The 14,680-nt window shown below is 45.5% G+C and overlaps 1 protein-coding gene across 2 annotated transcripts; it reads left to right on the top strand.

Moving 5' to 3' along the window:
* Window positions 1-36: 36 nt before the first annotated feature.
* On the top strand, window positions 37-14,004 carry LOC145643490 (oxysterol-binding protein-related protein 1). 2 transcript variants are annotated; one of them, XM_081694837.1, is made up of 13 exons: window positions 37-170; window positions 1,769-1,844; window positions 2,922-3,056; window positions 3,623-3,720; window positions 3,952-4,134; window positions 4,746-4,853; window positions 5,173-5,262; window positions 5,722-5,842; window positions 6,239-6,355; window positions 6,810-6,933; window positions 8,841-8,931; window positions 9,442-9,462; window positions 10,224-14,003. In XM_081694837.1, the coding sequence occupies exons 1-13, from the start codon at window positions 112-114 to the stop codon at window positions 10,324-10,326; spliced, it is 1,326 nt and encodes a 441-aa protein (XP_081550963.1). In that variant the 5' UTR covers window positions 37-111; the 3' UTR covers window positions 10,327-14,003. The 2 variants fall into 2 exon arrangements, with proteins under 2 accessions (XP_081550963.1, XP_081550964.1); XM_081694838.1 differs by lacking the exon at window positions 9,442-9,462 and having other exon boundaries at window positions 10,224-14,004.
* Window positions 14,005-14,680: the final 676 nt, after the last annotated feature.

The raw sequence follows: 14,680 nt of genomic DNA, 5'->3' as shown, positions 1-14,680 counted from the left end.
CACTGTGACGCTCCCTGCCTGAGCGCAGACAGTCTCCGTCGGAGGACACACCTGGTCGGCTGGACCCGCTCGATCGGCTCGGCCTGTGAGCCCCTCCCTGGGCCCGCCAGCATGTCTGGGGATTGTAGCCATGGTGACAAGGCCCACCATAATGGAGTCAAGAAGCACAGGTGAGTCTCAAGCTTCTGGCAGCACTAACGAATTAGCGATGTGCATATTTGTGTGTGTGTGTGTGTGTGTGTGTGTGTGTGTGTGTGTGTGTGTGTGTGTGTGTGTTACACATATCTGTTTGCATCTTTTTTACAAGGCAAAAATGGTTGTAAATTACTTGTATACGTAGCTACAGTTTTTTCATTAGAGACCTTTCTGTTTTGTAATTATTTGGTCAATGTAATTGCATTCTCTCTCCTATCATTGATTTTCCATAAATCGTACTTGGTGGGTGGCGGGGTGTGTGCGTGAGGTGCCCTGCCAGAACTGATCAGACTGCAGCTGGTCTAACCACTATCATACGCATCCCACCCGGCGCACACACTGTTCTAACCTCTCCTCATGGTTATTGCATGAGGACGGAATGGCAGCGGTTACAGACTTATCATTAGCCCGGGTGTCAGGTAACTGTTTCCACTGTTGCCAGTTCATACGGCCTCGTATTAATCCAGATTTGGATTCGCTATGAGATTACTAGCTGCGCTGTCGCAGGTCCTGGGTAAATGTTCCTGACTGACTAACAGAAGCTGTGTGAACGGGTGGATTTCTGCGGATCCGCTCACTGACGCGTACTTACTATGCCACTGACTAAGTTGAGCTCTTGGGTGGAAAAAAAACCTGCTTGTTGTATGTAGTTCAGCTTCTTTGTCACACACTGGCAAAATGCCAAATGTAGAACCAGAGTGTGAAGAGGTTGGAGCTCTGTTGCCTATCTTTTTAAGTTTTAAAGTAGCTTTAAAGGGTCTTAGCTTTGGACAAGCAATTGGAATTTTAGTCAGTCAAAAATAAAACGTATCTGAATGTCAGTATTGGAGATTCAGGCATGAATGTCAAATATCAAACAACCTTTTCTGAACATGCTTCAGTTCTAGGCATTCTTTTACTAGGTAACTGGGTAAACTAAACAGACACAGTGCTGGGCCGGACCTTTACGCCGAACCCCAGGCAGTCGGCAGGTGACGCATGGAAACCGCAGCGACAACACACAGGAACAAGCAACCACTGTTAATGTTATTCCTTTCCACTCTGCAGCATCAGGGCTGCAAATAACCCCAGCACATGACCACACTCAGAGTGCCAGCACGAAGCCCGGAGGTGGGTCCTGGGATGGCTGCTCTGTATCCACCTCCTTCAGCTGCCGGCGCGAAAAACGTTCGGTACAGTGCAGCTTCTCAAAGGTTATCTGGTGGACGGCGAGCTAAGGCAGGCATTCCACAAGCCCCATGCTATCAGACATAAAGCAGGGCATAAACACTAGGGACATAGGAGCTCTATCTATGGATCGAATGCTGTTTACATGTGCACTTATATTAGGAGCACAGAGGAGGGGGTCAAAGTTCTGGCTTGACTCGTTAGGATAGCTGGGTTTGAGAAGCTGGACTGGGCCCAGCGGTTTCAGGCTAGCACGAATGGAGGCCACCCCAGCACATGCAGGGCGGTTGAGGTTCACTGCTCACTGTGGCTCATGAGGAGGGGCTAACGTGCTAGAGTTGCGACTGCAGCAGCGTGAGGACCTAACCTGTGCTTTATTTGGCTGTGTTTTCTCTAATGCACGCAGAGGAGCTCTTCCTGCTCCCATGTTCTCCAGAAACGATGTCAGCATCTGGAGTATCCTCAAAAAGTGTATTGGCATGGTGAGTGCCTTTTTTTACACAAGCTTGCATTCCATTTCCGGCATTTAGCTGATGCTTTTATCCAAAGCAAGTTACAGTTATGACTGAGTACAACTGAGGGTTAAGGGTCTTGCTCACGGGCCCAACAGTGGCACCTTCTGATTACTAGTCAAGTACCATAAATATCACTATCACTGGTCACCTTCAGGAACATTATATAAAGAAATGAATTTAAAAAAGAAATAAGCATGCAATGTATGTAGGAATTTTGCGATGCTGTTCAATAAATGCCAAGGGGTTCTTTGGTGGGTTTTTTCACCTTTGAAGGGGTATTACGAAGTCCTGTCCCACTGGTGTGTTGATTAATCATTTTTCTCTTATCACATTTTTATTACATCTGAGTGATTTGCAACTCCTTCCAGCCTGCCTTTATTGGAGCATCCTTAAATATAAATATTTAGTTTGTTGCCCATCCACTGTCAAACTAAATGTTGCATACTGTTGTAAATTTGGCCTGGAGACGCACTTTTTTAAAAATGTGGTGTCGCTGCAGTGTGATACTGCGTGAGCCTTTGGTCAATTGTAGTACCAGAGCATAAACTAAGGAACCAAAGAGTGCAGGATGCACTCAGAAAGGTAAACAAGAGACCTTAGAAAGTCTCAGGCATGTATTCCCCAAAGCAGTCATTAGTCTTTAGATGCTAGCTGCACCTGCCTAATGCTTTCTTGTATCTGGGTGTGTGTGTGTGTGCGTGTGTGCGTGTGTGTGAGGAGTGTAATCTCATACATCCTCTCTTAAGAGGGAGCAGTGATCCGCCCTGACTAAAACTCTGGCTCTCAGTCATGTCAATGTGTTGCCACCATGACCCAATTCACCCAGATTATAATGCGGAGGTTATCCAGCCAATCTCTGGGGGAGAGCTCAAGCCAGTCCAGGTTTCATTTTATTCCGGGCTCTTAATTACCCGGCTAAGGTGTGTCGGGCCTGCAACATAGTAAGCATGTGAGCAGGATGCAGGCCTCTGGACTGGATTGAAAATCCTGTCTATACAACTGTTAAGTTCACATTTGAATACATGCAAAAATGTCCTCCCACAGGAACTGTCTAAAATCGCCATGCCTGTCATCTTTAACGAGCCGTTGAGTTTCCTCCAGCGGCTGACCGAGTATATGGAGCACACGTACCTCATCCACCAAGCCAATGCCTCCACAGACTCCATCCATAGGATGAAGGTAACAGGAACGTTCTGCAGAAAAGCACTGGTGGGTTCCTGGGTTCCTCCACCCTTCTTCTGGAGATCTCCATTGTCCTGCGCAGATTAGTTCTCTTTGGAGTGTAAGAACGGAGATGTTCCTGAAGGTCCTGGCCAGGTGCGGGAGATCTCGTAGTTCCGTCACTGGGGCTGCATGGTGCAGAGATGCTGGTCTCCATGAAATGGGTAGGGCCTTCCTGGTATGGACCAGTACAATAGGCAGTGTGATATAACATCACACTAGACCTCTGTGAAAGTTTTATGAGGTATGTACAATGATGCTCACGCGAGGCATTTTCCGAAGTATTCAGAAGCACGGACGCAGCATTTGTGACATAACTGTGTGGGTTTTTTTTTTTTAATGTTTAAAAATAAGATCTGTATGTACATCAGGTGATGGGTTAGCAACTATAAACCCGTTTCCACCCGTTTACCTGGTATGAGACTATAAGGAGAAAATTATGGTCATAAAATATGCAGGTTCTTTTTTTTCCGGAGTGCGTAACGGAAAGGGGACGCTGAGGTCGGCTTTCCGTGTGCTTGCAGTGCGTGGCCGCCTTCGCAGTGTCAGCCGTAGCCTCGCAGTGGGAGCGGACTGGCAAGCCCTTTAACCCTCTGCTGGGGGAGACCTACGAGCTGATCAGGTGAGCGCGGCTTATGCAGCCTCCGCGGGGCCTGTCCTGGTGCACGTGCTGGTGTGGTGACACAGGGAATCCTCCGCGGATGTAAACTCCTGTAAATCCATTCAACAGCCAAAATAACCTGGATTTGTTATTGTGATAAATGAGTTCTGAGTGTCCACAGTTAGCCTGACTGAAATAAATACTGGCTCAGTTACAGATGCTGTCTCTAGACATACTCTGCTCTGCCCACAGAGAGGACCTGGGCTTCAGGTGGCTGTCAGAGCAGGTGAGCCACCACCCACCTGTGAGCGCCTTCCACGCAGAGGGCCTGAAGGACGATTTCCTCTTTCACGGCTCCATCTACCCTAAGCTCAAGTTCTGGGGGAAGAGTGTGGAGGCGGAGCCTCGGGGCATCATCACCCTGGAGCTGCCCCAGTGAGCACTTCCGCCTGCACCACCTGCTGGCTATGGGTTTGCCAACACAGAACTGTTATCTACAAAGTACAGTGTATGCATATAAGTTAAGTGTATGCATATAAGTTAAGTGTATGCATATATGTAGAGTGTATGCATATGCATATTAGTACAGTATATGCATGTAAGTTGAGTATGCATATAAGTACAGTGTATGCATATGCATATAAGTAGAGTATGCATATGCATGTAAGTTGAGTGTATGCATACAAGTACAGTGTATGCATATGCATATAAGTTGAGTGTTTGCATATAAGTACAGTGTATGCATATGCAGAATACAGACCGTTTCTCTTTAGCACAGAAGCCCACAAAGTGCACAGAGTGTAGCAGAGTGTGTATTTGCCCTGTAGTAGAGGAGAACATACACTATCATTGAGGGGGTTCTTTTGAGGGTGGATGTGCAGCAAAACCTGGTAATTGGTAATACAAAGTTTGCTTTGTTCATGATCAGTATGTGCAATATCCGTATATATTCTTTTAACAGCCGTTGTGTTATGTTTAATTATTCATGCAGTACTTAATTCTGTCATTTGTTTGTTGACTTGTTTATTCATCTCCTCCTTACCCAGGCACAATGAAGCGTACACCTGGAGCAACCCTACATGCTGCGTCCATAACATCATAGTGGGGCAACTGTGGATCGAGCAGTATGGCAACGTGGAGGTTCTAAACCATAAGTAAGGCAAAGTACGGTCCCAGACGCCAGCAAATGGTGTCCCTTTAGACACCCGGAATTCTCTCGCTGTGGCACTTTTGAGAAAACCTTTTGGAATAAGCTTCATTTAAAGACAACTTTCTAGAATTTTGGATTGATTAGGCAAACTTCAAGAGGATTACAGTAAATGTTTTAAGAAGCTTTCTAAATGGCGATACTCATAATGATACCAGCAAAAATGTAGGAATATCCCATTTATCTATGGCTTTTATGTTTGCTTTTTGATTTTAAGGATACGCCTTCTTCCCAAAAGCATTATGGCATGTCTTGTCTTTGGACAGGACTGGGGAAAGGTGCAGCCTGACGTTCAAGTCATGTGGCCTCTTTGGTAAAGAGTTACACAAAGTGGAGGGTTACATATACGATAAAAGGTAACCAAATATTAAAACCGGTCTATTTCAGTCCCTACAATGGAGTCTGTAGTAGTCTGTGCACCACAGATTCACTACTTGATATTTTGAGCTGTGCACTTTGCAATTAAGCACTCTTATGGTTGGTTGAAGTGATAAATTAATGATCTCATCCCATGAAAAGTGACAGTACAAATTGGGCACTTACAGGAGCTCAGTGGGTGTTAGAAGCCTGCCTCAGTGAGAAACGCCTTCCCGAGCATGAGTGATAGCTGCGTGATGTTAAGTTAGCACTTCACTGAGCTCGAACCACGCTGGTAATTCTGTGTGGCTTTCTTTTAAAAGCTGCCGATGCCACTGTCTACGTATGTGGGCTTTAGCTTGGACCCCCCCACCCCGAGTCAGGAGTCCCTAGACTCCCGATGCCGTTTGCTCGGCCGTGCCTGTGACGTTAATGCGCCGTCTCACCCGTTCTCGCAGCAAAAAGAAGCTCTGCGCCATTTACGGCAAGTGGACGGAGTGTTTGTACACGGTGGACCCGACCTCGTTTGACCTCCACAAAAAAGCAGACAAGAAGGAGGAGAAGAAAGGCAGCAAACAGGTCTGGGGTTAGGCAGCATATCAGACCTCTGAATCAAGGCACTTAGTGAGGTTATTTGAAATGGAAAAAAAAATTGCTTCTGGGTTATCAAAAGTAATTGTGCAGGTTTAGTACGGGGGGTATGTTATTGTGGTAAACGCCTTAAGGAAACCGTAGACTATAAATGCTTTCTTTCCAGCTTCTAGGATATGTAAATTTTGGAAAATAAATGCATTCATGGTGTTGCATTAACTGTCACACATAGACTATAGTGTCACATGAAGGTGGGCATAGTTAAAAGAGGAGTCCAGTATGAAGTCTGATTTATGGAGTTCCAGGCAGGTTGAACGGTGTGTAAATGGTTGGTATATTTTGGCCCCTAATGAAATGGGCATTGTGTTGTCCCTGTTCTGCCAGAGCTCTGTGGATGAGGAACCTGAGGAGATGCCTCCTCCTGAAGTCGAGACCGTGGAGGTCATCCCAGGCAGTGAGCTCATCTGGAAGATAGCGCCCCGCCCGGAGAACTCCGCTCAGGTGAGGACCACGCATCTACCCTGACTGGACCATTATGGAGGATCAGCGCCAGTGTGCACAAAGCCGCCCGTTACGAACGCAGCGGCCCGTGTTTGAGACTGCGGAATAGCTCTGGTCCTTCAGCCAAGCCGAGCATTTAATGGACCATAACCGGGCCACTCGAAACCCGCTGATGATCCAAGGCCGCTTCATAAAGCGCCTGGATTTGCCCGACCACTGATCTAGGTTCGGTGGCATGAAGGCTTTCAGGCAGCCATGACGGCTCAAGTTAGTGCGTGTGTCTGCGTGTGTGTCTGCGTGTGTGTCTGCGTGTGTGTCTGCGTGTGTGTCTGCGTGTGTGTCTGCGTGTGTGTCTGCGTGCGTGTCTGCGTGCGTGTCTGCGTGCGTGTCTGCGTGCGTGTCTGCGTGCGTGTGTGCGTGCGTGTCTGCGTGTGTGTGTTGGGCTCTCTTGCAGTACTACGCCTTCTCCACGTTTGCCATGCACCTGAATGAACTGGACGAGGACATAAAGGGGGCGATCCCTTCCACGGACTGCCGCTTACGGCCCGACATCCGTGCCCTGGAGAACGGAGACATAGGTATGGGCAGCTCCAGAACCCCCATGTCAGGGCCAGCTGGAGGTTGTGCACTATTACATTTACATTACATTTATGGCATTTAGCAGACGCTCTAACCAGAGCTTTGTCATTTACTCAGAATACATCCTAGTACAGTATAGTAGGTTAGAATTAAACAGACCAATGAACTAGAATACTGTAGAATACAGGGATGAATGCTGATACCTAGAAGTGCAAAATACATAAGGTGTTAAACAATGGTAAGTGCTAGAGTTTGTTAAACAACATAAAGAATGCCCTACAATAAGTACTAAATTAGTCAGTCAATAAGGGAGCAGGGTCAGTCGTCCTTCAAATATTCTGCAAATAGATGTGTCTTCAGTCTGCGCTTGAAGACTGCAAGGGACTCTGCTGTCCGGACAGCAAGTGGGAGTTCATTCCACCATCTTGGAGCCGGGACAGGAAATAGTCTCGATGCTTGTCGTCCATGAGACCTGAAGCACGGTATTTCAAGCCGAGCCGTACTTGAGGTTTGAAGTACTCGAGGTACGGATCGGGCTTTGTCCATTGACCTCATGTATGAAGGGGCTGGTCCATTTTTGGCTTTGTAGGCAAACATTAAGGTTTTAAATCTGATGCGTGCAGCTACAGGGAGCCAATGAAGGGAGCGCAGCAGTGGAGTAACGTGTGAACTTCGGAAGATTGAAGACCAGTTGTGCTGCTGCATTCTGGACAAGTTGTAGAGGTTTGATGGCTCTTAGAGGAAGACCAGCAAGTAGCGAGTTGCAGTAGTCTAGCTTTGAGATCACAAGACACTGCTCAAGCACCTGGGTAGCTTCCTGCGAAAGAAAGGGTCGAATCCTTCGTATGTTACAAAGGAGAAATCTGCAAGACCGGGTTAGATTAGAAACATGAGTTGAGAACGACAACTGGTTGTCCAAAGTTACGCCCAGGCTACAGACAGCTTCGAATGGTGATACCAGGGAGTTCTCAAAGGAAACAGTGAGGTCATGGTAAGGGTTGGGAGTACCTGGGATGAACAGAAGCTCAGTTATATTGGGGTTGAGCTTCAAGTGGTGGGCTGTCATCCATGGTGCAATGTCAGTCAAGCATGCCGAGATACGTCTGGAGACCTGCGTGTCAGAGGGTGGAAAAGAAAGAAATAATTGAGTGTCATCAGCATAGCAGTGGTAGGAGAAACCATGAGAAGATATTACATCACCAAGAGAAGAGAAGGGGGCCCAATACTGAGCCTTGTGGAACACCAGTGGAGAGTCTCCATGTCACCTGATAGGACCGTCCATCCAGATAGGACTGAAACCATCTCCAAGCAGAGCCAGTCACACCAAGCCTGGAATTATAGCCTGTTTAAATATTAAATAAATCATTGAGGGAAAGACACAACATAAAGGATTTTGGTATTGGGACAGTTGAGGTTATATTTTTTACCAATTTTCCTTATCCCAGCATGTTATAAAACTGCCTTGGAAATGTTATGAATAATTAATAACATGTATAGCTACTCCTCTGAAGACTTAACTCAGCCCTGTTGTTCATGTGGATCTGACACGTGAACAACACCTTTGCACACACTTTTGTCTGTCAGTTATATTCATACTGAGATTGGCAATTATATTCATACGAGATTAGCATACAGATTTTTTCAACCACTGGTTCAGCATGTGAACATTAATTTCCTTTTTTCTGCCTCATTTGCATTTGTGCACTCAGACTTAGAAAGTAGGTCCTCTTGCATCTAAGTTGGAACCGTGTCACGGCACACTGTGGCGTGGAGTTGGCACCGTGGCATAGCAGCGCTGACGCTGCCGTAACTGCATGTCACCGTGTACCATATGAAAGCAAAGTCAAAGAAAAGTACATAAAGGGATCCTATGCCTTTGCCCCCAAACCCATCCCCACGTTTTTAGATATGGCCAGTGCTGAGAAGAAGCGGGTGGAAGAAAAGCAGAGGATGGCTCGGAAGAACCGGTCCAAATCCAGCGACGAGTGGAAGACGAGGTTGGTCTGCACGCACACCCTCTCCCATCGTGAGCTGCTCACCCACACAGTCCTGCTGGCATGTTTTCATGTCCTGCCTGTGTCCTGACACATATGACGATCCTTGTAACGGGAGCGTATACAGATCGGTGGCTTAGCACTATAGAGGCTCTCATCTATATTATATGAGTGCACCTCCACGTTCAGGGGGACCGACCTCATTGGTTTAATTACACCAGTAAAAAAAAACCCAAGCCAAGAGCATTTCACTATTTAATTCTGCATTAAGCATGTGTGTATACTCGAGGGTCATCTTCAAAGTAAAGAATGATGGATTTATTTCATTATTTCTGTCTTTAAACAAATGGAAGGTTGATAAAGGTCCCATACATCCTTTTGATCTCCTCGTGGAGTGTCTTAACCTGACATCACTGCTTCATGTTTGTAATCGTCTGCTTTCGTTTGGTTCTACTTTCTTTGTGTGTGTATGTGTGTGTGTGTGTGTGTGTGTGTGTGTGTGTGTGAAACCAGAAACCCCTGTCCCGGCCCCAGGTTTGACCTCTTCGCCGTTGTGTGATTGCCGTGCTCTCTCTCTCTAGGCTGTAAACCCAGGTTACACGACCCAGAACGGGTGTCATACCTGGAACGGGTTTTTGTGTAATCGCCTCGTGATCTCCACCGCTGATGGGCCGCACACTGCACAGTTTAGGTTATTGTAAGACGAACCTCATTCATATCCCATTCAAACCCCAGTCATGGATTATAATAACAACAATAATACATTTATTTCTATAGTACCTTTTTAAACCAGGCTTACAAAGTGCTTTACACTGTAAAGATAAAATGCAAAATCTCAAATAAAATAACAGGAGAAGAGAATGGGACAATTCAATAAACAAAAGAACAATAAGAAAGCGCATAAATAATGAACCACTGAGTACGATCATGTGCACTGGAACAGGGAAAGTACTGCACAGCACAGTGGTGTGGCCCTCCAGAACTGGAGTTTGAGACTGTACTCGGCATAAAAGCCGAAAGAACGGTTTCAGTTGTCTTTGTGAGGTGGAAATGATTGTGTGTGAGCTGTTCCTCCCCCTTCTGGCTCTGTGCGGAACTGCAGTGGTGGATGTGTTAGTCATAGGACTCACACGCACACGCTGTTTCTCGTTTTTTAACGGCCTTTATATCTGTGGATGTGTGCACACTTCTGCATGCTTGTGGGACTGGAATGAGACATGGAGAAGGTGAACCCTGTCACCTGGCCCTGACGAACCGGGGCTGGCTGACTTCAGCATTGTGTGTTACCCCTGCAGGTGGTTCACCCAAGGCACCAACGTCCACAATGGAAGCCAGGACTGGCTCTTCTCCGGCGGCTACTGGAACAGGAGCTACTCCCAGCTACCTGACATATACTAAACACCTCTATAGCACCTCCGTGTGTAACGCACCCCTGTGCATAACAACTGCGTTAGCCAAGCCGAGAACCACCATGCCAGGGCTTAGTTAGAATGCGCTATCGACGCAAGGCCACCCGGCGGGGGAATGGCCTGTCCAAGCGTAACACGTACTTGTTCTCCTTATTAGCTTCCGAATGTGAATGATTTCATGACCGATGCTGTGGTGAGGAGCAGCTCCTGACCTCTACTGCACACTTAAGCACACGTGGTTTTCCTGTTTACAACCACCTTATATGGTACAGCTCCAACCGGAGACGTTTGGATGTGGCAGATTTTCTTCAATATGCAGTGTGTGAGGTGAAGTGTGTGTATCCAGAGACTTTGAAGTAATAATTTATACACATATCATAGTTATATTTCAATAACTGTAGCAGGAAACCTTGTAAATACTAAGGGTACAGATTAGATCTGTTTAGACTTGAAGTAACTAAGAATCAAATAAATGTGGTCTTCTTTAGGCAATGAATAAATTGCTTCATAATTCTAGTAGCATTATAAGTCTGTTGCTTTACTGTGAATAAAGACAGATTAGATATTGCAGTTGAATTTGAAAGCTTTCCGCAGATCCAGAGTAAAGTTAATCCTTGACTAAAAAATATTTTATTCTGTCTTTAGCCCAGTGCTAAATTTACTCTGGGTTTTAATGAACTTTCCCCCAAAAAAGAAGAAAACTATAAATCACAATTTTGTAGTTACAAATTCTTAATGTATAAATTATTTATTTAACAATGTACTGTAGGTATTTTTGAGTATTGAGACTCGAGGTCTAGTTAAGAGAATGTGTGCCGCCTCCTGACTGACCAACCAGAAATCACCTTTGGACTTGGTTTTTGTTGTTGTTGTTGTTGGGTTGTTGATTCAATGTAAATTCAGTCAATACTTAGAAAATTCAGTTTTGGAAACATTGCCCATGAAAAAAAAAACATGCAAATGGCAAGAAATGGCATAAAATGAACAGTACCCTTGTGTAATAATCATATATACACTTATGGAGTCTGTTTATCCCCTTACCACACTCACAGAGACACTTCAAAGTAAAAGCACGGAGTTTTTTTAACTATGCAAATGATCAGCGTCTTGCAGGTCTGGCCAGACTTTTACTGACTCTGCACTGGTACTCATGGGATTGGCTCTAGAAAAGTGCCCAGTGCATTCTGAATCCGCACGAAGGGAGCTGCAGTCTCTCCTCCGTTGGCGTCGTGTCATTATAATCCCAACTACGAGTGACCTTCGCGACACAAACTCTGTTCACAGACGGTCGATTGGGTTAATGTTTAAATTCACCTTAATACCTCATTTTAGAGCAGGGTCTTTGGAGGTGCAGTATATCTGTGGTAGCCTCTGTAGTGTTGGTATGCATCCTGTAAGACTGTAGACTCCACATTTGAGCCCTGTATCAAGCATGTTTTTAACTACTGTAAAATCTTTGCAAACAAATCAGTTTGTATTGTTGCTAAATAAAGGCTTACTCTTCCCTAAAAGCCGCCTGCCGCGTCGTGTCATTAGAGTGAAACTTGGTGGGGCCTCATTTCAGTACCGTTTTACGGAGTGTTTGAGGTAAAATTGGACCTGGTGCAGTGGTCTGCAGGAGTACTATCATTCTCACTGTAGGGGACCTGATAAAACTGCCCCTGGTCACTTCAGGGGACGGGGATGTCTGACAGGACAGGGGTCACTCATGATCGCTGGACACAGTGGTGCCCTTTATGGTCCTCTGTCTCCACTGTCTCCTATTTGCCCTGCTGCTAAAAACTGCTTCATGACCACGACTTTGCCGAAAATAAATCTACACTTTCTTCTAGCAACTAAAGCTAGGCTTCCAGCAAGTCCTTAACCAAAGCACGTGCATGACGGGGGATTAAAAAAACCCTACTTTTAATAGGGGAAATAAAAATGTTTCATAGAATAGTGAATAAGTTATATTAATATTTTGGTTCAATTACAACCAAATAGAACTGCTACACTATAATCAGCAGCCACAATTAATTGAAAAGAACCCACTTGTTCTTTCTGGTTCTGACCAGTGTTCCCGGCACATGGAGGGTGTTAATGACCTACTACTGGCTACAGTCGAACCCGGGGCCCAGAGCTGGCTCAGAGACTTGGTAAAGCTGGGGCACTCTGCAACTGTGTGGATGATCAGATGATGAAGCTGATAAATAGAGAAGCCCAGGATTTTAGTCACTTGGCTTGACAGAGTTCCCGCCTGTTAAACGTGTCTGAGCAGATGCAGCGATGCTCCTTTTCCCAACGTCTCCTACAGGTTCCTTCACGCTCTCTTGACTTGGTGTCCTGATGGGAGACTCTTTCAGCCACGTGGTTTGAGTCGAACGCTTCTGGAAACATCCGCTCCCAAGGATGTCGCTCTTGTAATTATTGTGTCCTCTTGAAGACAGCAATCACTTGAAACGAATGCTTGTTCTTCAGGCGAGTCTCAGCGCTACTTAGCGCGCAGGCTAAATTTGTCCTACGAGGCCTTCAGCAAGCTTCATCCGTGGTAGCTGACTGCTTCTGGAACATTCCTTGTAAGGTTGTGGTGGGGAAATGTAGCTTTGCAGACATTTCAAATCCATTTGCATCAGACTGGCCCCTGCTGAGCCCCCGCCGATTGTCCAGCACTGTGGCTAATAGAAGTGCATTGTTCAAGTTCTTGTTCAAATGATATTGTTTTGTGGTTTTATGGCAGGTTTTGAATTTTTATAATCTAGGTTAAGGAAAATTAAGTACTTTGGTACAAAAAGAAGCAAAAAACAATTCCTTTCTGTCATTGATGCATAAGAAAAGTTTCTTTTTAAAGGCCATAGATTTTACCACCACGCTGCCCTCTCAGCTGGGGTCCCTCATTTGTTGCCTCATTTTTGGGTCCTTCAGACAAGCCCTCCTCAGTCACGATGCTGCCCAGAGTGGGAGCAAACAAACGACATCCCCGGCAGGAGTCCTGGACGACCGTGTCCTCCGAACCGCAGCCAGGACGCCAGTCCACTGACTGATTAGAGCCCTGATCTCAGTCTCCAGAGCTGGACAAGGAAGCTCTCCAGAGACCCTGGACTCTTTTGCATCGTCAGAAGCACCGCCCAGTGTGGATGGAATCATTTATTCATCTGTCAACTCCTGTACGGTGTCCACCTGAGGTTTATGGGAGTCAGTCTACACTATATGATGATTGAATATCTCCCTGGGGAGTTACTTCTCTGGAGTTCTTCAAATAAGAAATGTGAGGTAATCATCCACAAATTAACTTTAAATTCCACAGCATGGATTAAAGTTTTTTTGTGAAGGTGCACTATGATACTGTGATACTGTGATACCCAGGTTTCATATGACTGCTTTTGGAGATAATCTGCGAATTTAACAAAGATCACTGTCTTTGGTTGTGGGGTTGTGTGTCTATCTGATCGACCCTTCACAACTGTGGCAACAAAAGAAAAAAAAAATTTAAAGATAGAAAAAAGGATCAAACCAACCTTGGTGCTGGAAACTACAAGAATGTGGACCAATTCTAGAAGTTTCAGTGTGACAGCTGTGTGAAACGGAACTATTTAATGATCATTCTACACTACGGGTGTTCTTGGGGGTTCTGTTAATGACCATGGAGAGGAATCTCTCCCAGGTGCTTCGTCTTCTGTTTTCTTCCTGCCCATCCACTTTTACTCTGACCAGCCTGGACAACATGCTTCAGGTATAGTGGGAGGTGACCATACTTTTCTCTTTTTCTTGAGTAACGGTATCACTCTCTGATGGGTTCTGTATGTTTTGATAACTTTCTCAAGATTCAGTAGCTTTATAAGTTGCCTCACAAGCAGTTGGTAACGTCAAAATGAAAACGAACTTCAGAGATGCAATGGGTACTTTATCAAAACCATCTATAATCTACTTTTGCTGTCTAACAACATTGTGGAATCTGTTCTTGAACAATTAAACCCACATCTAGACTTAGCATAAGGGGGATTACTGCGTAAAAGACTTGTGATCAATAACCGCCTCAACTATATCTGGAGCTCTGCCCACATCTTCTTTGATGACGTTCTCTGATGCAGTCTCGTGTTCCTCAGAGATCCCTGGACAGGACAGCGGGCACGCTGCCACAAACACGACCTAGGCAGAACACACTCGCACATGAGGCCAAGGTTATGAACATCAGTCAAGATCAGATGAGGAAACTCCAAGTGAAGGAAAATAACTAAATATATTTATATGTATGTATGCAAACTTTGAGCATTATTTTTAATAGCTTTGGTTTAATCACAAAAAAAGTTAAATTCTGTGTGTATGTGTGAATTGGGGCATGCTAGGTGACAGGTTTTAGGTGCTTT

The sequence above is a fragment of the Electrophorus electricus genome, chromosome 13 (assembly GCF_041902795.1).
Source record: "Electrophorus electricus isolate QZ-2024a chromosome 13, ASM4190279v1, whole genome shotgun sequence".
Classification (NCBI taxonomy): Eukaryota; Metazoa; Chordata; class Actinopteri; order Gymnotiformes; family Gymnotidae; genus Electrophorus; species Electrophorus electricus.
The sequence above is the reverse complement of the archived record's forward strand: the minus strand, read 5'-3'. Positions and strand labels throughout refer to the sequence as shown.

Bases quoted from the DNA above. Each gene is read 5' to 3' on its own strand.
- LOC145643490 (XM_081694837.1), top strand. From the start codon at position 112: ATGTCTGGGGATTGTAGCCATGGTGACAAGGCCCACCATAATGGAGTC. The intron at 171-1,768 runs GTGAGTCTCAAG...TAATGCACGCAG, and splicing joins AATGGAGTCAAGAAGCACAG to AGGAGCTCTTCCTGCTCCCA. The intron at 3,057-3,622 runs GTAACAGGAACG...GTGTGCTTGCAG, and splicing joins ACTCCATCCATAGGATGAAG to TGCGTGGCCGCCTTCGCAGT.